Source organism: Letharia columbiana, assembly GCF_014066305.1.
Source record: "Letharia columbiana isolate WasteWater2 chromosome Unknown Sc0000012_s0, whole genome shotgun sequence".
Classification (NCBI taxonomy): Eukaryota; Fungi; Ascomycota; class Lecanoromycetes; order Lecanorales; family Parmeliaceae; genus Letharia; species Letharia columbiana.
This window is the reverse complement of record NW_023501050.1, coordinates 181,802-203,679: the sequence shown is the minus strand read 5'-3', so window position 1 is coordinate 203,679 and position 21,878 is coordinate 181,802. Positions and strand designations below refer to the sequence as shown.

At 51.6% G+C, this 21,878-nt stretch overlaps 11 protein-coding genes across 11 annotated transcripts; 8 read left to right on the top strand and 3 right to left on the bottom strand.

Annotated features, from left to right (window-relative positions):
* Window positions 1–998: 998 nt before the first annotated feature.
* HO173_004603 (uncharacterized protein) lies at window positions 999–1,592 on the top strand (the record flags this gene model as incomplete). Its single annotated transcript, XM_037306525.1, has 3 exons — window positions 999–1,044; window positions 1,108–1,450; window positions 1,508–1,592. 3 exons carry the CDS (start codon window positions 999–1,001, stop codon window positions 1,590–1,592), a joined length of 474 nt encoding a protein of 157 aa, XP_037166463.1.
* A 444-nt stretch (window positions 1,593–2,036) lies between these two features.
* On the top strand, window positions 2,037–2,768 carry HO173_004602 (uncharacterized protein; the record flags this gene model as incomplete). The annotated part of the gene is made up of 1 exon (XM_037306524.1): window positions 2,037–2,768. The coding sequence occupies one exon, from the start codon at window positions 2,037–2,039 to the stop codon at window positions 2,766–2,768; it is 732 nt and encodes a 243-aa protein (XP_037166462.1).
* Window positions 2,769–3,207: 439 nt separating this feature from the next.
* On the bottom strand, window positions 3,208–5,384 carry HO173_004601 (uncharacterized protein; the record flags this gene model as incomplete). The annotated part of the gene is made up of 5 exons (XM_037306523.1): window positions 3,208–3,792; window positions 3,874–3,916; window positions 3,972–4,026; window positions 4,169–4,573; window positions 4,628–5,384. The coding sequence occupies 5 exons, from the start codon at window positions 5,382–5,384 to the stop codon at window positions 3,208–3,210; spliced, it is 1,845 nt and encodes a 614-aa protein (XP_037166461.1).
* Window positions 5,385–6,985: 1,601 nt separating this feature from the next.
* HO173_004600 (uncharacterized protein) lies at window positions 6,986–8,020 on the top strand (the record flags this gene model as incomplete). The annotated part of the gene is made up of 3 exons (XM_037306522.1): window positions 6,986–7,132; window positions 7,189–7,405; window positions 7,461–8,020. 3 exons carry the CDS (start codon window positions 6,986–6,988, stop codon window positions 8,018–8,020), a joined length of 924 nt encoding a protein of 307 aa, XP_037166460.1.
* Window positions 8,021–8,086: 66 nt separating this feature from the next.
* Window positions 8,087–8,428, top strand: HO173_004599 (uncharacterized protein; the record flags this gene model as incomplete). Its single annotated transcript, XM_037306521.1, has 1 exon — window positions 8,087–8,428. One exon carries the CDS (start codon window positions 8,087–8,089, stop codon window positions 8,426–8,428), a length of 342 nt encoding a protein of 113 aa, XP_037166459.1.
* Window positions 8,429–8,990: 562 nt separating this feature from the next.
* On the top strand, window positions 8,991–10,473 carry HO173_004598 (uncharacterized protein; the record flags this gene model as incomplete). The annotated part of the gene is made up of 5 exons (XM_037306520.1): window positions 8,991–9,011; window positions 9,115–9,133; window positions 9,187–9,384; window positions 9,483–9,681; window positions 9,741–10,473. The coding sequence occupies 5 exons, from the start codon at window positions 8,991–8,993 to the stop codon at window positions 10,471–10,473; spliced, it is 1,170 nt and encodes a 389-aa protein (XP_037166458.1).
* Window positions 10,474–12,991: 2,518 nt separating this feature from the next.
* HO173_004597 (uncharacterized protein) lies at window positions 12,992–13,707 on the top strand (the record flags this gene model as incomplete). The annotated part of the gene is made up of 2 exons (XM_037306519.1): window positions 12,992–13,091; window positions 13,157–13,707. 2 exons carry the CDS (start codon window positions 12,992–12,994, stop codon window positions 13,705–13,707), a joined length of 651 nt encoding a protein of 216 aa, XP_037166457.1.
* Window positions 13,708–14,387: 680 nt separating this feature from the next.
* Window positions 14,388–17,207, top strand: HO173_004596 (uncharacterized protein; the record flags this gene model as incomplete). Its single annotated transcript, XM_037306518.1, has 6 exons — window positions 14,388–14,570; window positions 14,675–14,772; window positions 14,830–15,238; window positions 15,290–16,304; window positions 16,354–16,484; window positions 16,536–17,207. The coding sequence occupies 6 exons, from the start codon at window positions 14,388–14,390 to the stop codon at window positions 17,205–17,207; spliced, it is 2,508 nt and encodes an 835-aa protein (XP_037166456.1).
* A 499-nt stretch (window positions 17,208–17,706) lies between these two features.
* Window positions 17,707–19,426, bottom strand: HO173_004595 (uncharacterized protein; the record flags this gene model as incomplete). The annotated part of the gene is made up of 3 exons (XM_037306517.1): window positions 17,707–18,635; window positions 18,684–18,799; window positions 18,861–19,426. The coding sequence occupies 3 exons, from the start codon at window positions 19,424–19,426 to the stop codon at window positions 17,707–17,709; spliced, it is 1,611 nt and encodes a 536-aa protein (XP_037166455.1).
* Window positions 19,427–19,846: 420 nt separating this feature from the next.
* On the bottom strand, window positions 19,847–20,407 carry HO173_004594 (uncharacterized protein; the record flags this gene model as incomplete). Its single annotated transcript, XM_037306516.1, has 3 exons — window positions 19,847–20,159; window positions 20,228–20,324; window positions 20,377–20,407. 3 exons carry the CDS (start codon window positions 20,405–20,407, stop codon window positions 19,847–19,849), a joined length of 441 nt encoding a protein of 146 aa, XP_037166454.1.
* Window positions 20,408–21,096: 689 nt separating this feature from the next.
* HO173_004593 (uncharacterized protein) lies at window positions 21,097–21,825 on the top strand (the record flags this gene model as incomplete). Its single annotated transcript, XM_037306515.1, has 1 exon — window positions 21,097–21,825. The coding sequence occupies one exon, from the start codon at window positions 21,097–21,099 to the stop codon at window positions 21,823–21,825; it is 729 nt and encodes a 242-aa protein (XP_037166453.1).
* Window positions 21,826–21,878: the final 53 nt, after the last annotated feature.

Below are 21,878 nucleotides of genomic sequence, written 5' to 3'. Positions count from 1 at the left end.
ATCCTTTCTATGGTTGTTGCTTTTGGTTCACTTTTAACGCAGTGACCACTTCTGCCTCACGAGATCTTGAAACAATTGAAAATTAGAAGGATACTTGAAGGAAGGAGAGAAGAGACAATAAGGCGTGATGAGAAGACATCTGTTCAACATTCTATTTTGTGTTGCACGTCAACGACAGGAAAACTGTGTTAGTAAGGTAGTCCACGATGGTTAGAAACCAAATATCATGACCCTACTTTACCACGTCCAGTATTTCAGCCGATTCGACGAGTATTCAAGCGTAGAGTAATTTCAGTCCGAGTGAAGAGACCGTTCTCGGGCCTGGCAGTTCTGGAATATGATTGACTCAGACAGTCTCGTGCTTCCCGGCGCTCCTCGGCATCTGGCCTTCTTCTTTGTGGATTTCTGAGCGTCTATGCATCTTGCCGTCTCCATTACGCGTGTCCTTAACGCCATGTCAATAGCTCGTCTCACCTGCTTTATAAAAGGGTCTCACGTCCCCAATCAAAATTCATTCTTCCTTCAGAGTCTCTAATGCCTTGTTGAAAGAGCGTGGCTTTGGCCTCTCTGCCGGAAGCAACAAATCATATGCTCTGGCATTGATCACACATGCTGAGGCTCTTGGTCCTCTTGATGTCTTTCTATCTTTCACGGCCATGGCTATTTCTGCTCTGCCTTTTCAAAGATCCCGGTCTCCATCTTTTGATGCTATCGACAAATGTGTTCTGATTTGGAGTGTGAATGGCAATCTCTCCTTCTATCTCTGATGTAATTCCGAAGATATTCCGATTGGCTGTATGTTTGTCCATGACGTTGAGCTTGAGCCTTTTGTGTGGTCAACAAGACTTCGCTGACTTCACTTCTTTTATCCCGCACCAGCAATTCAGCCTTCCTTTCTCCATCATCTTAAGCAAGGCTATCTACAATAACAACAACCAACCTCAAGCAAGATCACCCGGAAGCATTCATTCCATTCTCCATCAACGAGCACCCACATCATGAGCTCCACACTCGGAATCGGGGTTCCGGTCCCTAAAATGCTTCGTTAGTCCCTTCCTCTGGTCCGGTCGCAACCTTCCGCACCATACTGACAATCCATCTGTACAGCCATTACAGGCACCTGGACTCTTCCATTCGCAGCCTACCTCGTCTACTTATCCAACCGCATTGTCTATCGTCGAGTCAAGTCAGAAAAGTATATGGGCGACCGTTTTGTCGACGCCGCGGAATCCACCTCGAATGACAAGCCTGACCCCCTTTTCCTCGACTCTCGCGCTCACGACAATTTCATCGAGAACGTGCCCCTTTGCTTCACCTTGGTAGCGATCGCCGAGTTGAACGGTGCGAATCGGAAGGTCCTGAATTACGCGATGGCGACCCTGTTCGTGCTCAGAGTTCTCCACGTGGAGTTGGGCTTGAAAGGGAAGGATACGGTGGGGTGGGGCAGACCGTGAGTGATCTGGTGCACATTTGAAGCAGCGAAGGTCGTAGCTAACGCTGGGAATAGGGCCGGATACTTCGGAACTCAAGGATTCATTGCCGGAATGGCCGCGTACGGCACATACCTCGTCAAGGGCTACTGGGGCTATTAAATGGCCCAGAAAGAGTGGAGCGAAGACACTGGCGTGTCGACGGTCGAGGGCGAGCTGGCAATTGCATATGCTTGCCTGCTATAATGAATTTTGATTTGATTTTTACATTTCGGGGAGGATCCATCGAATGTTCTCCGCTCAGAAGAGCTTAATATCAGTCTGTATATAACCGCATCTGGGACATGTTACCTCAATCGCACTTTTAAAGACGGTTGCAAAGTCCGGTCCTTCCTTCTCCGTACAACCTGCGATTGCTTCCGACACCCTCCCTTCCTCTCCTACCCTCCTAGATCTTCTCCCTGTCCACCTCACAACATCTTTATCTACACCCTACAATCATTCCCACAGCATCGAACCCGAATCGCGAATACATCACTACCGCCCCCCTCTCAGCTCCCACCGCTCAAACCCGACACCAACGCCACTGCCCTAGAAAACCACCCCATGGCCCTCCTCCCCTCCATCTCCGACAGACGCTCCGCCCCCTCGCTCCAACCCACCGCCACAATAACACCAGAACTCCACCTGATCCCCCGCCCGCTTCGCATCACCAAACGAACCCCAACCACCACCCCTCCCCCCCCGCAACCCCTCACGAAACCCACCCTCACAACGCCAACCCTCAACCGCACAACCACCCTCAACCGCACAACCACCATCAACCCTATCCACCGCACCCGCCGCGCAACCACTCCAGACCCACCACCCACACCTCCAACCCACCCACCCACCTGCGCCCTCTGCCCCACCCCCCTCTCCCCCCACAACAACCACGCCTTCCCCCCCACCGCCCCCGCCATCACCTACACGATCCTCTCCCTCCTCCACCAGCACCACTCCTCAAACCCGCCGCGTCCCACCTCCCCAAACCCGCCGCGTCCCCCCCCCCCCCCCCCTCCCCCACTTCTGCAACGCCTGCTTCGGGACCCTGCACGGGCTGCGGCTGTGCTGGGGCTGCGGCGAGCCCGTCGCCCGGGCCGAGGAGCGCGTGGGCTGCGGCTGGGCCTGGTGGCACTGGGGCTGCGTGCGCTGCCTGCGGTGCCGGCGGCCGCTCGCGCCGCCGCCGTACGAGGATCGCGCCGTCACGCTGGACGGGATGCCGGCGTGTGGGGCGTGCGCGGGGGAGGTGGGGGGGCGGGAGAGGGGTGGGGGGTCGAGGGGCGAGGGGGGGAGTGATGGGGCTTGCGATGGGAGGGGAGGGGAGGGGGTGAAGGGGAGGCCGGTGCCGAAGTGGATGGAGAAGTTGCCGGGGAATAGAAGGGGCGGGGGGTATAGAGGGGATGGAGGGAGGGGAGGTGGTGGGTCTGGAGGTGTGGTTGGGAGAAGCGACGCGTTTCGGCGGCCGGGTTGGATAGCAGGTGCTTTGTTTCGCTCACCGTCGTTGCGAAGTCAAGCATTGAGGCCTTGATCATGGATGAATGAGGCTAGTTGTTTAGGCTTTGCCCGTAAGACTGTTATCGATTGATGAGTATCATCTGCTCTGGTATGGCTGCTGTCCTACTGCCGTCGTAATCATATCCTCGTAATCCCATGCTTTCGTACATCATGTCTCATAACATCATGACCGGCTTCCCAATCGATCTATCCTTGCTTCAATCCTGCCAAATAAGACACCTCACTTCGGTGCGTAGTTTTCTTTATCACTGTCATCGAAAGCCAACCCAGATGTGCTCCTTTGCAGCCTCGGTCCTGAGGTCTCGAAACTCCCGCGCAGACCTTTCAGCACCTTCCTCTCGAGGCTCGAGCGTGGTCCTCGCGACACTCTGCGTTGAGGAGACCCACGCTGCTCCAGTGGCCTTACTGTTTCGTAACTCGAACGTGGCATGCTGTATTTGGTATTCGTCGTAGTGTCGAATGACGAGCGCGGTAACAAATGTTGATGACTGCTTCGGCTGCTGCTGCCTAATACGTTGGCTGATTGGCGTCGTGCAACCTTCGTCTTTCTTGGACTCTCTCCAAGCCTCAAGGCCATCCTCCTTGGGCTGCCTTCCAGAGTACGTGTAAGCTCCTCCATCTCCGTAGACCCTAAAGTGTCCTTGCGCAGTTGAAGGTATGACTGTCTTCGGGCAGCTGTGAACGCTTGGCCAGCGCGGTAGCGGTAAGGTGAGCCGGCACCGCTTGTAGAGGAGTGATTTCGGTGCTTGTGCTCGATGGAAGCCGCCACTTGGGCAAGGGCGTTGGGAGGAATGTCAATAGAGTTCTGGGACGATGGTCAGCTTCTAGATGGAATGCTTGGAGTGTGGCAAGTATCTTTCGAGGGTAGGAGGGAATTGGGGCTTACTGGATGGATGATGGTGATCGGCAGCTGAACTTTCAAATGCTTGCTGGAGGTAGAAAGGTAAGCCAGGAACAGATGGGGAGCTTAGTGGGTATACATACTTGAAAGAGCAAGTGATTTGAACGTTCAAGAAGTAGCGGATGCCGAAGAATCGCCCTAGGCAGTACTATCAGCCTCTCTATTACGGGCCCGTGGATATTGCCTAGAATGGTATATTCTCAGGAGTTTCGAGCTCGGAAAGAGTATTGCGCAGACGAAAGCTTTTGCATTGGCGAAAACCTGAGCTGGAAGTACACACCTGTTTCGATGGATACCAAACCGGTGGGCAACTCCAATTGACAGGTCCTGAAGTCCTGCGACAATGAAACCACTCCTTGGAACCCATCAGCCAAATCTTTCCTCACAACTATCTCGGTTTGTCGATGATCTGGCAAGCGGAGCACATCGGCCGATACGGCGTTCGTAGAAGGCGCAGGATAGTTGTGGAACAGTGTAGTTTTCTCGAGCTGCAGCTCAACTTTCCTGACGTCCTTGCTGCTCTTGTTGTCAATGTGCATATCAACGAAGATGGGGTAGCCACTGATCCAAGTCTGACGATGAAGGCCTGCCGTCAATTTCACTGTCCGTGTATTGGATCGCTTTGACATGGGCATTTCATCCACCGCTAAGAGTGGGCTTGAGAGATTGACGAGAGCCTTTTCGGCTGCAGCCTGCGTTAGTCACAGGATATTCAGATCATGAAAGGTCAAAGACCTACGATCATGAACTGTCAAGACCGTGACCTCGCGGGATTGTCGAACAAAGTGTTTCTTCCCATAAATTTCAAACTCTGCCAACGTACAGAGCCAATAGCTTATGGCCGCCTTCTTCGACTTGTACGGTGGAGGACCCATGACCACGGGCAGGTCCAGTCGAAAGGGCAACGTAGAGCTTGAAGGTTGGACGTCCCAGGTAGTGTCAGGTCCAGGATCTGGAGCCATTGAAGCTGGAGGTGGATGTGCTGCATCGATCAGGTCGCTTGACAAGGCTCGAAACATGTCCTGTCTGCCTTTGCATCTTTCTACCCCAACGAGAGTGGCGGAAATCTTACTCAGCGCCAGACCCGCTGTAGACTTGCGACGTGTCTGAAATGGCCCTCCATCAATTCCCACGTGGATTTCGCCTTCCACCGTCGCTCCACCCATGAAAATCGGAGCTGACAGGTGGATGGCAAGGTTGAGACGAGGGTGAGTCAGTCTTGGGGTATCAAGCAGGTCAGTCGGCATGAGCAATGGAGCAAATGTCCGTGACGGAGCTCGTCGCAGGGTTAAAACGTTAGGTCGGCGGATTGGAGATGTCGATCTGCCCCTGGCAGGAACCGTTGTGCCATTGTTAGACATGCCGTGCGATGGCAGGGGTGGAGGCGCATGCGAAGCTGCTAATCGCATGGAAACGGCGGAGTTTCCTTGAGAGATACTCTTGGAGGAGCCTCTTTCTGGTATGCTTGATAAATGGCTCAGACATTCTCCGGGCATTATTGCTGATGAGAGAATAATCTCCGTAGTCGCATCAAGCTACCCTAGTGCTACTCTGACATGCATTGGGCAGATCATACGTTCCCAAGCAAATCAAGATTATTGTTCCTGCGTATTGCGGGCATGGTCCCTTCCTGGATGGTAGTCTGACAGCTGCAGGGTGCAAGGGGTAGCTCTGATATGGTAGGTGTGGCCCGGTTCTGCCTTCCAATGGAGGAATCGCTGGGGTTGGATAAAGGCGGCCGTTCTGAAGGTAGACTATAGGTCTTAATACTATAAGTTCTGTTCCATCAGTTCTGTTCCAGGGCAAGTGTTCCAGGACAATGGAAGCCATTATACAAGGGAGAATAAGGTGGCTTGAGGTAGGGTTGGAAGGTGGTTGGAATAAAGGTCTCAAGGGTTGACAGACAGGGTTCTCTGTAGTCTCAGTATTCAGACTCCTAGCGGGGTACCCTATGGCCAGCCCTACACTCATTCCTCGCTTGGGGCCAATCATATCGCAAGCTCATTACGGCATACCCCCCCTAGGTTCTCTGATGGTGTGCAGATCACCACGTGTATCATTCATTCCCTTTCACCTGTTTACTAGCACATGCTTTAGAAGTCTATTAGAAGACGCCAAATATGGTATCATGTATCATGTATGGGAACAATAGCCTTGTCATTCCTTGTCATCCCTTGTCATCCCATCCATAGGTAAAAACCCCATAATCTAGCCTGAACCCTCATGTGAGTGTAGCGATCAAATCTGAGCGATTATCGATGGGAGATGTTGCAGAATCCCAGCAGCCGCATCCTCGGAAATGCTTGTTCCAGGGTCTCTGCCAAGACGAAGCCTCCAACCCGTCCAAAGGTCAATCGTTCGGGACCCGCCTAGAAATGACATAAGATGATTTTCCGCTAAACCCTATGAGGGTATTCGATCCTGCTCCCATGTCCGCAAGCTACCAGATACACCAATCGCGTAGCTCGCCCAACCTTAAAGTGAGTCTGACTGGCTCCAAAGCAGCTACTTCTTCTCACCCCCGAAAAACCACTCTGCCCTTTAGTCCCTTCCCGACAAATCAATCCGTGGAGAATAAAAACAAAAAGCCAGTCCATACAGTCGTACTCGTCGGCCTTCTTGGCCCACTTCCATGCTCCCGGAGCCACCTCCACACGGACCACGCGAGCGGGCCACACGATGTGAAATGAAAATCTCTGCTTGGGCCCCTGACATGTCTAGAACATCGAGTCGTTGCCAAAAGAGCTAACCCCACAATCCACCACGAGCTCCGTACAGTAGAGTACATATGTCTGCCGTCTTCCGTAACTTACCCTATTTCCTGCTAGACGCAGCACCCTTTTTTTCTCTCTCCTGCATCACAATTCTTATTTCCATTACCTTTCTCTTACTCAACACTTTGCTCCCCCACTGACTGGTACATTCTACGCCTGCGTTGAGGCTCAACAACATCTCACATTCGCTTGCCAGTAGCGCTGCACACCCGTGCCTTGACCCAGGCTATGATCGGGAACCATACCTGAACAAGCGGGTTGACGAGACCTTAGTTTCAATATTCGCTAATTTGAACAACGTCCCCATATCTGTCTTGGTGGGAATGTCAACTATCGAGGATGTCCCCGCCGCTCCTAAGATCGAACACTTTGAGGAGGAATCCTTCTCGGAATCCTCTCCCGATCCCGAGGAGCAGAGTTTGACTCAAGAACCTGCACAGGTGCAGAAGCGGAAGGGAGGGCGCAAGCCGGTATGGCCTGCTTGCATATATTGTCCGAATCTACATTTCCCCTAATGCCATCTTAGATTTACGCGACATCGGAAGAACGAAAGCAACGAAATCGCCAAGCTCAGGCAGCTTTTAGGGAACGCCGAACAGAATACATCAAGCAATTGGAGACGACGATCAAACAGCATGAGGAAGCCCTTCAAAGTCTACAACAAAATCATAGAGCAGCAGCGGACGAGTGCTTGATGCTTCGATACAAGAATTCCCTCCTCGAACGCATACTGCTTGAGAAAAGTAGGCCATGTTGTTAATCGATACTTGCGCCTCTACGTTGCTGACGAAGCCACAGAAATCGATGTGCAGGCTGAGCTGAAGTCTAAAGCTGAAGGCGCCACGGTTGTGCAACTTCCAACTCAGCCATTGGGGGGCCCGCAGCCGACTCCGGTTCAGCGAGCTCTTCTGAATCGGCTAGGGCAGGTCCGACGCTCAACATCTGGATCTTCGTCTCGAGCATTAAGGCCCCACTCTTCCAAATCTTCTTCGGTCCTGTCTCCTCGGCTTCAGCCATCGCAGCATTCGCAGATTGTATCAGCAGTCACGACAAAATCTCCGATTGGCATAGCGAAAGGTGGGATGATCTCACCTAGCGTCGATATGAAAGCTCAGCAACCACAACAGCCGCCGCCGCCGCCTGAGTCTCAAGCATACCCTCAGCAACAGCCGTCAAGGCTAAGCATACCAACAAGTCGATCATCGATGCAAGGTACGACGCCAAGCACGGCAGATACAAGTCGTAGCAGTGAGATGGGTAGTACAGCTGGGACGCAAACAAGCTTCTATCCATCTCCATTCCAAGCTCATATAGAGCAACTCGGCAAGCTGTCCCGCCCCCTCCTTTCCGTAATATAAATAGAGCTATGTTCGTCCTAGATTGATTCCGTGAGTACAGAACAGGAGTACGATGCGCATGTCGATATGCTCGACGACGAAAACCCCAGCGATCGCGACGTGGGTCCCGGCCCCTATCCGCAAAATTTCCATCACCAGCCTCTTTCCCCGCACCAGCAAATACCTATGGGTATGCAGGGTCAGCCACCAATGCAGCAGATGCAACCCATGCAGCAAATGCAGCCTATGCAACCAATGCACCCACCGTCGGCCTCACAAGCCATGGATCCGAACAATCCAGCGTATCCAGGGATGCAGCCTGGCTTCGATCCTTACGATCCTATGTTAGACGCCGATCCGTTTGGCCTCTCCGCCAGCATGCATTTCCCCACCCAATTTACCTTTCAAGAGAGTTCGATGAGACGGTGATGACTTGGGGTGAAGATGATTTTTGTTGAATGGGAAAAGTTCTAATGTGATCGGAACAGGGCTCGTTCAAGGCGTGAACGCCTGGCATGCATTCTTGAAGGATTTCTGCATCAGCGAAAGGCGTAAACAATTTGATACCACCAAAAGCTGCAAGCAGCTTCAGCATCTTGCTTTGTATCTAATTTCTCTACACTGCTCGTCAGAAGTTCTGGCTTCTTGTCATTGATGGTCAGAGCATCATAAAAACCCGAAAGATCAAGCTGACCTCTTCCCAAACAATCTGAATGTACAATGTAAACAATTGTCTCATCGACTCGTCGAATCTCGAGTTAGACGCGCTAGTCTTGGCGGCAGATCCCAACCTCGCTAAGAAAACCCGCACAACTCGACTCCTGACAGTGTCACAGTGACAGCAGCAACGTTGCATCACACAACGTCAACGCGATTCAGATAGAGAGACAAGATCCTGCGCTAGGATCCTGTCGCTCTTAATTGACACCGTCCACATCACACTGGTGCGATAGCAAAGGAGGCCTTCGGAGGAAGGCAGTAGGCGGGCGTCATGAGTGACGTGAAATCCAAGGTGCGGAGCAATGATCTCAAATCCTACAACTATGAAGCTCTATATGTCTCTCATAAGCTTTGCGCTTTATGCCATGGCAATTGCTAACATTCGAAATCTACAGAACCTTTACGAGCTCCTCGGTCCGCCCGGTTCTATAGCTCTCCTCAAAACTCTAGCTAATCTTCGACCACAGGTAATGACAGTGACCAGGATTCGGACAAGGAGCCAGCACCACCTACAAAGGTGACCGATAAGCCAGTTGCACGACATGGCAAGCGTGATGCACCTGCTTCAGCCCCGAGTGAGGCTCGTGGAGGAGGTGCTGGAGGCGAGCGTGGTGGACGCGCAGGACGTGCCCGTGGACGTGGGGGGTTCTCTGGCAACGATGGAGGTAGGTCATTTCCTTTCTACAAATTGGAGCTGCACGGCGAATGGGCTTCCTTTATACGGCGATTGCTATTTTACACGCAGTACTGACATTGAGCCCAGTTTTTCGCGACCGTGAAGCCGGCTCGACGAACAATCGCGACAAGCCCACCGACGATGGACTCCGTCAAGATCGCCACGCAAACCGCATCGAAGGTGGCCGTGATCGAGGCAGCTACGATGGACGCGGTGGCCGTGGGGGCCGTGCTGGCAGAGGTGGACGCGGCAACCGTGATGACCGCCACACTCGTGGCGTTCCCAAGTATGCATCACCTCATTCGCCCTACGAGTTTTGTCTGTACTGACCTCTTAACTCTACAGCGACCACGTCAAGCAAGCCGACCAATCATGGGGCGCACCTACCGGCGAATCCGAGTGGAAAGACGAACAAGCAGGTGAAGCCATTGCCAAAGCCGAAGAGAAGGACGAAGGTGCAGCTGGCGGGTGGAATGCTAGCGCTGCCCCAGGAGACGACTGGAATTCTGGCGCCGCTGCGGTCTCCACTGACGCAGCTCTCACAGCAGACGCTGACGGTACTGCTCCGGCCGAGGGAACTACCCCCGCCAATGCTCCAGCCGAACCAGTCGCGGAGCCTGAGCCCGAAGACAACAGCCGCTCTTACGCCGACTACCTCGCCGAGCAGGCGGAGAAGAAATTGAAGCTCGGCGGTGGAGTGCCGGAGGCTAGAAAGCCAAATGAGGGCAGCAAGGACAAGAAGTACGACAATGCGAAGCCGGTCGCTAAAGATGAGCAGGAGGACTTCTTCTCCGGCAAGAGCGAAAAGGCCAAGCGAGAACGTCAGCGCAAGGAGAAGAATGTCCTTGATATCGACATCAAGTACGTCGAGCCTCAAACTGGTCGAGGTGGAGGCGATCGCGGCGGCAGAGGACGAGGCCGTGGTGATCGAGGAGACTTCAGAGGCAGAGGCAGGGGTCGTGGTGACGGTTTCAAACCCAGAACCGACAGTGGTTTCCGTGGCGGACGGGGCAGAGGTGATGGTGGCTCTGTCAACGTCAAAGACGAAAACGCTTTTCCAAGCTTGGGCGGCTCATAGCTGAGCCTCGATCTCTCCTAGGATCTGGAACACCAGAGAGGGGATTTACGGATCAGGTACGCAACAGGTAGGGGCATCAGATCAGGATGCATCTTGAAATGATTTTCGTTGAGCTCGAACAACGTCGACTGTAGAATATCTCGGTGGCATAGCTTAGCAAAGCAGATCAAAAGCAAAATCTTCTCAAGCCATTTACCAAATCTCTGCCCCTCTTTGTGCTGTGAGTCGAGCATGACTACGATTTCGAGCTAGCTTACCCACCGAAGGACTTTCTACAGAGGCAAAGAAAGGAATCGTGAACGCTGCTGCCGCGTTTTAAAGGGTCATGAATCCATTGGAAAATATTTTTGGGGTTCACCGCCTGTGCGATGAAGCTCTTTGCGTCCGTCTCCCCCAGCACGGTCATATTGATCATCCATCCATACCGCCTAGCGCCTCCCCTCTAGCTGCTTTTCCATACTGCTGAGCTCGGTTTGTTATGTCTTAAATGTCGTCGCTTCAGCCTTCGTGTTACCTTTTCAATAACGTCTTTCCCTGCTCACTTGACGCAATTACTAGCCTGATTCCATTGTCGTTTGCGCAGTGATGGATTCGTTTCTTGGTGGATTGGGCAAGCTGGGGGGCTGATTGACCTGTCGAGCGTATAGTCTGGGATTGGATGGGCAGAATTTGGTGCAAGGTGTTATGGAAAACCGAAAGTGAATGATCTGAGTAGACTATGCTTCCCTGGAAGACATAGAGACGAGAGGATTTGGTTTCAAAGAGTTGAAGGAGAATTGGATTGAATCAAAAATGGCCACATTCGATTTTGCCAAAATTTTCCCCCATCGGCATTATAGAGCAAATGTTTTGTTGAGAGGCTTTTAGGTGCATGGGAACCTGAGAGCTGCATCATTTCAACTGGGCAGCAGATAGGCAGGCGCTATTGATGATGACCTGGACGCTTCATAGTCTGGCGAAGAAATGCAGAAGGCTTGGTTATTTATGAGAGTGTGCCTGGAAGTTACTTTCAATCTTAGTGGCACTAAATGCACATCATGATTCTAGTCAAGCTCTGCAGGACCACTCCATAGCAGGTTGTATCGTGCTTTGGAGCAAAATAGTCGCATTTATGCACCGAATTTCATGCAGATGCACAAATAAGATACAGTAAGGCCGGCTATGCACACTTATCCACTCCAAGACTAGAACCGGGATGAGTCAGCGGATCTTCTCCGACCTCACCCCTTCACTCTGGCTTCAACACAGTGTGATGACGACCTCTGAACTTCGAGAAAATCCGCCCGCGATCGATCATACGAGCCGGAAGATAGATGAGGGTGAGGCAAAGAGGTGGGGCCACTGCTGGAAAGGAAGCTATATGATCATATGAGCTAGGTTGTGTCCCTGTACAACAACAGCTTGTTGAAGCTAGCTCTCTGCGTTACGCGTTGCACTTGACTTGCGCCTTTGCTTGATATGCTGCAGAAAGACGAAAAACCCAAGTGACCACTCGCATTGCTGTAGATGACGATGATTCTTGCTCCTGCCGCCTTCCTGTGCAATGCGAACCGGTTTCGAATTGGGATATGAGTGATTTGAAATGAAACAAAAAGATTGTGATGCCGCTCCGCAAGGCGGATTCGAACTCCTGACCTCGCTCGTATCGAAAATAGATTACGGGCGCGGAGAGTATCGACAGCTGCCAGCGGCGACGACAGCACCCTCAAGAGGAAGGCAAAAAAGGCAAAAAGATGTAGAGGTATCAGAGGATCAAAATGGCAAAAGACTCCACCACCAAACCCGAAGGTTGGTGGCTTACAGAAAATCCGAAGATTTTACTAATATCTCACAAGGTCAGGATCAATTACGTGGGCTAGCGTTGACTACCATACATCCACAAGTGGTGATGGGATCGACTCGGCTAGGGACGCCATTTCGCCTTTCTTCCTCGGATGCAATAGTTTACGCTATTACAATATATATTCTATAGTTGGTGATCAACACGGAAATAAATGCCACCCATCTCAGATACGCCCCCTTCGCCTCACAGATCATATTGCGCTCCTACCAGTACATTTAATTACTCTCATCATCGAGTACATGGGAACAAAAAAACAAAAATTCGGTAAGTCAAAATAGCAAAAGACTACACTACCAACTCAGTCGGTCGAACTGAGGTGGTAGCTTGCAGAAAACCCGGAGGTTTTACTTAATCATGGTCCGGATCAATTATGGACGATAACGTTGACTACCATACATCCACGAATGTGGTGATGGGATCGACTCGGTTAACACCACCATTTCGCCGTTCTTCCACAACTGCAGACAGAGTCACTATTTTTAAATATATACTTTTTCTTCCGATGCGAAATATTTCATGTTCGTAGTCCGAAGCACATCCGTGATTGTGTAGCAACCATGTCATCGCGTGTTTTGCTTTACTGTCTCCCATCCATCAACACCGTACATTCCTGCCCCTCCGATCCCCACACTTGCCTCGTTACGCATCAAACCAACCTCTGTTTCTACCACAATCATGACTATCATGCGTAAAAACGGCAAGGTCACCACCACCACCCGCGCCATTAAGCGTGACCGCCGCCATGCTCGCAAGAGTAGGCAGCGTCAGACCAGTGGTACAATATCCCCCAAAGGGTTCACAAACGTCGGGAATCTACCCACTGACATACACATCTACTAGAGCGCCATCTTGCGAACCTCCGCCTGCAGGCGTTCAACTATAACGCCAAGCAGTCCCGCCGCTGGCTTCGCGCCCGCGTCCTCAGCGAAAACAGCGGCTTCGTAACCAAAGAGGCGGCTTCGCAGCTCGTAAAGCACTTCGAAAAGACCGAATACCAGCTGCAGCACCCCCGTATTACCGACGCCGTGCTCACCGCCAATGCTAAGTGGGTACTATCGCAGCTGGGGGTGGAGCGGGAGGCGGCCAGGGGTGAGCAAGGATACCCGGAGAGAGTGCAAGATTGGTGGGCGGCGCCCACAATGGTTGGCAAGAAGAAGAGGAAGGGGAGGATGATGGGAAAGAAGCAGGGGGCTACGGCCGACCAGAGTGTCAATATTGAGGGGCTACGGGACGAGGTTGGTGCTTTGGGGTTGGGAGAGGAGGAGATGGAGGATCAAGACGGCGGCGTTTGGCTAGAAGACGAGCAGGAATTTGAGGGGTTCGAATCCCCAGTCATGATGTCTCCGACGGGGTCTGTGATCGGTGAGGGACAGGAAGAGGAAGAGGATTGAAAGTGTCTTATGCTTGCGCTGTGTGTTTCTGTTGGGTGTCTGCCTTCGGGGCGGGTCTAAGGTCACAAACAGGGCACCAGATATTGCGAAATGAAACCGGTTTCCGCTGATTATATCTCATACCAATGACAGTTATGAAGTTTCCTTTGCCAAAGTACAGCCAATGGAGCTATTCAGACTTGCAGAAAAGGCAGCGAAACCAGGCAAGATATCGCAACAAATGACATTCGTCACGGTCTAAATCCCCAGGATATTTAGAAACCTAATAGAAATTAATCAGACTGCTTGGTGCTCCACTGGGCTCGTCTTCGTACAAAATCTACTAAATTTTAGAGTCACATCCTCTGGTTGTGCAAAGAATATAACTTTGTCCGCGAATACAATGTCCATCGATATTCCAGTGGGAGACCTTGGGAATACCCTCTCCTTATCTATTTATACCACAGTTCCAGGGTTTTGGAATGGCATGTCGTTGGCCGGAGAAGCGCCGGAGAAGATTCCCCTGCATTAAATATGCACTAATTTATGCCGCTGGCCATGCTTCCCCGCATTTTGCAGCGCTGATCCGGATGGTCCTGACAAAACAGCACCTCTACATACTAATTCTGCGCTTTTGATCTACAATCTCTGAATCTAACACCGTTGCTGAGTTATCTTGTCATATCGTCGATTAACATTCAATGCATTGGCTTCTCACCACAATTGCCGCTGGTTCGGCGCTGCTGAGTCTCCCTGTGGGAGCTTCCAAACTCACTCCACCAGTCGTGCCGTTGGTTGTCAGGAATCCGTATTTGAGTACGTGGCTGGGCGACGTGAGAGAAACACCATGGAACAAATGGCCAATGTTTTGGACTGGAGAAGAGGTACGTATCGTTAGCTCAGCCGGGCCAATCATTTTGCGCCGTCCATAGAATGCCGAAGTCCCGGGAGCGCTTTAACGATAAAGCTGACGCCTGCGTTTACATAGATTGGATTTGGGGTGCTGGCTGCTGTTCCTGACAGTGGAGATGTATACCCTCTCTTGGGAAGACCCCACGATTCCCTACTTCTTCGAAAGGACAATGGGTGAGACGATCAAACGCCGTGGAGTCACGCACAGAATTGCTTATAACTCTATCTTAGATTCAACGTCTCCTTCTGCAGCTACCTCGGCACCACCTTCGACGCCTCGACGACTAATCTGACATATCATATTCCCGCTCCTCGGTCTCACAAATCCACCAAGCCTCTAGAGATCGTCATCTCCTTTCTTTCGCCTATCACCCCAACTTCGACCCTCCGCCAATCGATTCCAGCTTCCTACATGACAGTATATGTCTCGGGTGGATTCAATGTTGATATCTACGTCGACATCAATGGTCAGTGGGCGAGCGGGGACAGAGGAAGCCGAATTGTCTGGGACTTTGATCAGCAGCAACTCGGAGGCGACAAAGCGTTGAAGACCTGGAAAATCAGAAGAGAGACAGAGCAGTTGTTTTCAGAAATTAGAGACCAAGCCGAATGGGGTACCTTGCATTTCTCTGCTCCATCCGTAGGTCCTTCCAGAGCCCCTTACCGGATGTCCTCAGACTGACGCTGCCAGGATGTCCGTCACGAGTCTGGGACCTCAGGCCTCATCCGTCCGCGATTCGCGCGGACTGGTACCCTTCAAAACGCTATTGACGAAGACTTCCGCGGCATCATGGAAGAGGAGCCTGTCTTTGCGTTCGCCAAGTCTTTCAGCCTGAACTCTTCGTCAGCATCGTCCACTCACAGTGTCGACAGCGTCATGTTCACTATTGCACACATTCAGGACCCAGTCGTCCAGTTTGCCGCAGAGCGCGGTCTGACTTTTATGAGACCGCTTTGGGCTTCTTGGTTCTCTTCAGTCGAGTCTCTGTTGGCTTTCCATTACCTAGACTTTCACGATGCTGCGACGCTTGCTAGCAACTACTCCACGCAGCTTGCTAAAGACGCCTACGTATCTGGAGCAGATGATTACGTTGACATCGTTGCCCTGACCGCGCGGCAGGTAATGGGTGCAACAAGCTTCGCTGGGACTCCTGACAACCCAATCCTGTTCCTCAAAGAGATTTCCTCCAATGGCAATTCTCAGACAATCGACGTCATCTTCCCGGCTTTCCCATTCTTTCTGTACACCAACCCTCGCTGGTTGGCATACTTGCTTGAACCCATTATCGAGCACACACTTAGCGGCCAATATCCTAATAAATATGCTTTGCACGATCTTGGAGCCCACTTTCCAAACATGACGGGACATCCCGACGGAAGGGATGAGTATATGCCGGTGGAGGAATGTGGAAATATTCTGATCATGGGTTTAGCAATCGTCAACAGCCTATTTTACGATACAGATGTTGCTGCTGGCTCGCACTGGGCGAGCCTTGGAAGTCAAAGCTTTGATGCTAACCCCACAACCAGCGCTTTCTCGTTGAATGATCTAGAGGAGCGAGAGGGCGTCTTCGGACTCGACGATTCATGGGGCGGTTCTACGAAAGGACTGAAGCAGGCGCAGAAATGGGTCACCAGGAGTTATAGGCTTTGGAAACAATGGACCGGCTACCTTGTGGAGTTCTCTTTGGAACCAGATCATCAGCGCAAGTCAATTTGGCTGCTGGCAGAGGATCTATTGCTAACGACTCATAGTCTCTACCGATGACTTTGCGGGGCCTCTACAGCTACAGACCAATCTAGCTCTCAAGGGTATCATTGGCATCAAAGCTATGGAGGGCATTGCCAACGTAATCGACAACAAGGAGGACGCAAAGAATTTCAAGGTCCGTACAACTATGTTGCTTCTAGGCGATTGTCATTAACGAAAACCCCAGAACATCTCAGAAGCCTACGTCTCGAAGTGGGAAGAATTCGGCATCTCCCGCGACGGCAGCCACGCCAAACTCGCATACGACTGGTACGGTTCCTGGACGACCCTCTACAATCTCTATGCCGACGCCCTACTCTGCTTCCACCTCGAGGGAACATCGCTCTCTTCATCGGTAAGCACGGTTGAGCACCATGATCACCAAAAGCCCTTAGAACCTGGCCACGACACACACAATTCAAACAGCACCGGCTTCGTCCCTCAACACGTCTACAAAATCCAGTCAGACTGGTACCACGCCGTCCGCCAACGCTACGGCCTGCCCCTCGACAGTCGTCACCTCTACACGAAAACCGACTGGGAATTCTTCGCCGCGGCCGTTACCTCAAAATCTGTCCGTTCCGAGATCCTAGAGAGTGTAGCCAAGTGGCTCAACGAGACCAGCACCGATCGCCCGTTTACGGATCTTCACGAGACGGAGGGCGATGGTGGCTTTCCGGGTGCGCACTTCATGGCGAGGCCAGTGACTGGGGGCCATTTTGCGTTTTTGACGCTGGGGAAAGCGTGTGGTGGAAATGCCATGGACGGGTTGGCTTTTCTGGAGGATGAGAGTCTGCTCAAGGGTGCGGACCTGTGGAACGAAAATGTCGTTTTGGACTTGGGGGCTGGAGAATTGTAAATGTCGTTTGGATATAACTGGGAGGAAGAAAAAGAAGAAGAGATTGGATGATGAATGGAGCTGGGTACAAAATGTTTTGCATTAGCCTGAATTTTCGGTACGAATGTCCGACAATATTGGACAAGATGGGGAGGGTACACATGTAGGGTTTTCAAAAGTCTGTACGTGTAACTTTGTATCAAAACAAACATGGCGCCGTTGACCAACGAATGTGGCGCTTGGCCGGTATCTCACAGGCTTTTGCACAACACAAGCAGTGCGAGAAGGAAGGGCTTCCGTGATGGCAAATACGTTATTTGATCGGTGTCTTACTCGTCGTTAATGCAACATCAGCAGCGAATCATGGCTTTACTATTGACAGCAAATGCACCATCCTTACGGCATCTCGCTTCTCCCCCCACATATGCAATACCAGCGATCACGAAATCTCCCATATCTACGTTACCTCCATTGTGTCGCAAACCCTCAGAATCATACACCAGCAACATTTCAAACCCCCTCACAACTCCTCCCACAGATTTCTTTTCCTCTCCCCCCTCTTTTTCTCTTCGGGCTGCTTCCCAATCTCCTCCTCCTCCTCTTCCCTCCTCTTCTGCTCTTTCACCCTCTTCTTCTCTTTTTTCCCTGCAGAGGTACCCCTCGCCTTCCCACTCCCTTCGCTCCCCGAACCAGTACTGATACTCTCCCCCGTCTCTCCATCGGTTCGCTCACCTTCACTGGGCTCTTCCTCGCCGGCGACACTATCGGCAGCAGCCTCTCGACGCCGCCTGTTTTTTGCACTATTGACTACACTCATCAACACGCCCATGCTGCCGGTGCCACTCCTCTTTCCTAGGCCGGATGCTTTACCCGGACTCGGTAGCGTTGGATTAGGCGGCTCCACTGTCGGGCTAGGGTCGGTCAGCTGGAAGGCGGATGGGTCGGGATCAGGAAGACGCTTGCGGATCAAAGAAGCGAAAGATTCCTTCGAGGCGAGCGTGTTGAAATCTCTGGTTGTGGGAGGGACGCTGTTGGGTAATTGTGCGAGCTTTGATGGTGGGGACGAGGGAGGTGGGGTTGGCGGGCGTGGGAGGAAGAAAGGGATTTTTAGAGGAGATTCCTCAGGAGACTTTGTCGTGCTCTGCGACTCGACTTCGTCGTCTGTAGCTTTGCTGTTCTTTTTCAGATTTGTGGCTGTTCCTGCTTCGGTAGTACTGCTGTCCTTGGGCTCTTCGGCCATGTGTGATGAACCATTCGTAGCAGTATTGTCTGATGAGGCTGACACAGGCACGTAAGATTCAGGCGTGTTGCTGCTATTTAGTGGGGACCGTGGCCGTTCTGCGGTTGTGGCGAGGTTCTGTTCCGACCTGGCAGGCGAGGAGTCAATGCTGGTAATAGATGAAGATTCGCTAGGATGAGGCGATATGACTCCCAGAGCTTCAAGTTGGTCTGCTGCATATCAGCCGGTGAAGAGAATGAATAAGAAGGTCAGCTTACCCCAGCTGCGGTAGTAGTATCGAAAAGTAGCGAAGGGCGCGTCGAGAGGATCGAGCAGTGCATATTTGTAGTAACGCTGAGGATGATTGTCCAAGAGGGTTCCTGCATTGACGAGACTGTTGCATGGGTAGCCACGTCAGTTGGCTGGCCGCAGTGGGAAATGACCGAACCACTTACTTGATGCCACCTACTGCTTGCTGCTGAGACTTTTTCTTGTCGATGTTCGGGGAAATGCCGACACTCTGAATCGTTTGGAAACCTGGCTTAACCCTCTTCCTACCCTTCGATCGAAACACTTTGATTTCCATGACATCGCTCAGGTTGTCCAGAGCACCATTGTCGAGACCGGCAGTGTCCGGGCCAAAGCAGAGAACTCGTTGCTGTAAAGTAGTACCTCTAGCAAGGGCAGAGCTATGACCCGGCTTAAAGAGACCGAACATGGTCTTGCCTCGGTAGGCATCGTCCTCGCCACAGCCCCAGCTCACGACGGAATTACCGTTGAGGTAGAGCTTAAAATAGTAGAGCAGTTTTGGTGGATAAGGTGGCGAAATACTGTATGAGATCCAGAATTGCGAGGATGGGTATGTCGGGATGTACACAGATACTAGCGAGTGATCTGGATTGACGAGCGTCGGTGCATTGGAGAAGGGATCCGTGGGTGTCGTCGGCGGTGCATATTCGGGAATCGTGAGAATGTCAAACTGTGAGACGAGGGAGATGGTGATGCTTCGATATGTGGGCATCTTGGTAGTTGGGAGTTGATGCGTGATTGTTTGCGGTGTTGTTGTAGAGTAATGCTGCTAGTCCATAGATCCATTTTCTTCAACACTTTTGCATTCAGATACGGAAATTGCTCTTTCGAAATTCACGCCTTCAAAATCTCAAGGCAATACGCTGGTCTAGCCCTCTTGGATCATGCATGCGTTGCTCGGTCCCATTTGGATTCTGATGTGTTGAAACTCGTGCAACGCTCAAAACCATACTTTTCAAGGGCTGACGGCCGGAAGTTCTCAACTACTCATCCGAAGACAGAGCTTTGAACCTGGCTGATCCATCTAGGCTGAAGCTTGAGCAGCATATTCGCGGCCTCATGAGAGCTTGGCTTCGACCGTCAAGATGCGGTTTACACCGATATCTGTCTTCCTTCAAGCAGACACAAGCTTTCAAACATCTCCATTTTGCCTCATCACCTCCCCTACTACCGCATTGTTTCCCTCCAATATCCTCTGAACGTCCTCCTTACACTCGGGAATCCCTTTGACAATCTCCTCCGCCAGCATATCCCTGAAGCCCGCAAACGCCTCACTCTTCCCCTTCAGATACTGATTACTCCTCTGCACCGCCTCGACAAGCTCTCTCGTGTATATGTCTGGGTTGCGACCTTGATCGATATAGTCTATTATCTCCGGAGGGAGACCAATAGGCAGGGAGGAGGACGAGGTCGAGAGGGTCGAGAGAGAGGTGGTGAGTTGGTGTCTGTAGATTTCCGGAAGGGTGAATTAGCAAAAATATCCAGGTCGAGGAAAGGGGATGGAAGAGCATACATTTTGCGTACTAGCTGCTGCTGGGTTTCGGGACCAAGGTAGCCATGCACGGCAGATTGGATCTCGAAGAGGTTCTGGATCACGTCTCTGAGACGGTCTATAGCATGCTTTTAGCCTAGTCATCTGGAGACATATAGGTCGGACCATACCATCGACGGTATTTTCTGGCATTGGAGCCATGTCGAATGTAGAAGGAGCGAATGTGTAGTTACACAACGCCCAAGGCCGGAGATAAGTTGACGGCTTTGGCCTAGTGGCTTTGCTCTTAGCCCCCAAATCCGATGATCCTCATGATGTGTCACATGATGTGGATCACCTCTCGCAGCTTAAGGTACTTTGATTGTTGGAAGCCTGGTGTTATATCAACTGACCTTCCCTCTTGACGTATGGTTCTTCTTTTCGCTTACTTGTAGTAGAGCATTCTTCGTTCGCGCAGTATCAATCGTTTTTCATCCTTTCTTCTGTCTCTTGCTGTCCATGCTTTTATGATGGTTAAGTTCTCCTATCCAAAGGCCTTAGGCTCAACAGAACCATTAGAAGCCATGGACAGTCTCAGCATTGGAGTATCCATCCAGGACTTCGAAGCTCCAACGACCTTTCCCTTTCAACGCCTCCCCGTGGAACTCCACCTTCTGATGCTCCAACACATCCTTGTATCCCCAGCTCCAATCCTCAGTCCCAACATCCCACTTAACGCCCAAAAGTACTTTGTTAGAGGCGAAGAAAAAGGCCTACATCAAGTCAAACCTCACATGATCTTCACTTGCAAACTCTTTTACAAGGAAGGCCTCCGTCTACTCTACGGTCACAATACGTTCATGTATACATAATCCTAGACAACCTTTCCGTATACGCTGTCAAAATGTGACATGGAGGAATGCAAACGATGTGTCAAGAACAGCATTTCACCTCTTGCCACAATTGCAGAACATCCGCCCGCCATCCTCTGCAATTGGAACCTCGCTTTTCAAAAGCATGCCGCGAACATCCATCTGCGGCTCCCCGACACCAATAACTACGATTTTCTCAAGGACTGCGAGGAGCCGCTGCAGCAGATCGTACAGCACTTCACCAACCTTAGAACATTACGACTCGATTTTCTAGACGTATCTACAGGCCAACAGTCCGCATGGGACGTCGATGAATACTTGATGCATGATCTCCTGTCTACTCCCCGATCTACTATCTGGAGCACCATGAAGGAATTCCAGGCCCCAGATCGATCTGCCGGAGCCTTGAAAGAAATCGTCCTTACGGGCCTGCCTCAAAACGACTTAAGCTTGTATGTCGTGAAGCAGTATGCGCGATTACTGGCTCCGAATGGTAGAATTTGCGTAGGATGGGGAGTAAAGGGAAAGCGGTACGAATTGCTTGGTGCACGGGGAGACGGTGAGGTGACTAAACGAGAGGATTTGGAACTTCTATGGATGAGGGTGGAGGAAGTGGGGGAATGGATCGCAGGGGAGTGTTACAAGAAGGGCAGTAGGTGGTTGTGTACGAGGCAGAAGCCTGAGTCGAAAGCTTCATGGTCTCAATCCCCGCCCCTTCCAGAACCAGAGCAAGGTCAAGAGTCTAAGGCATGGGACCAGGAGTTTTGAGAGGATCTGGAGACACTTGCGAGTTGGACAATCTTCGAGGACGCGAATGAAGA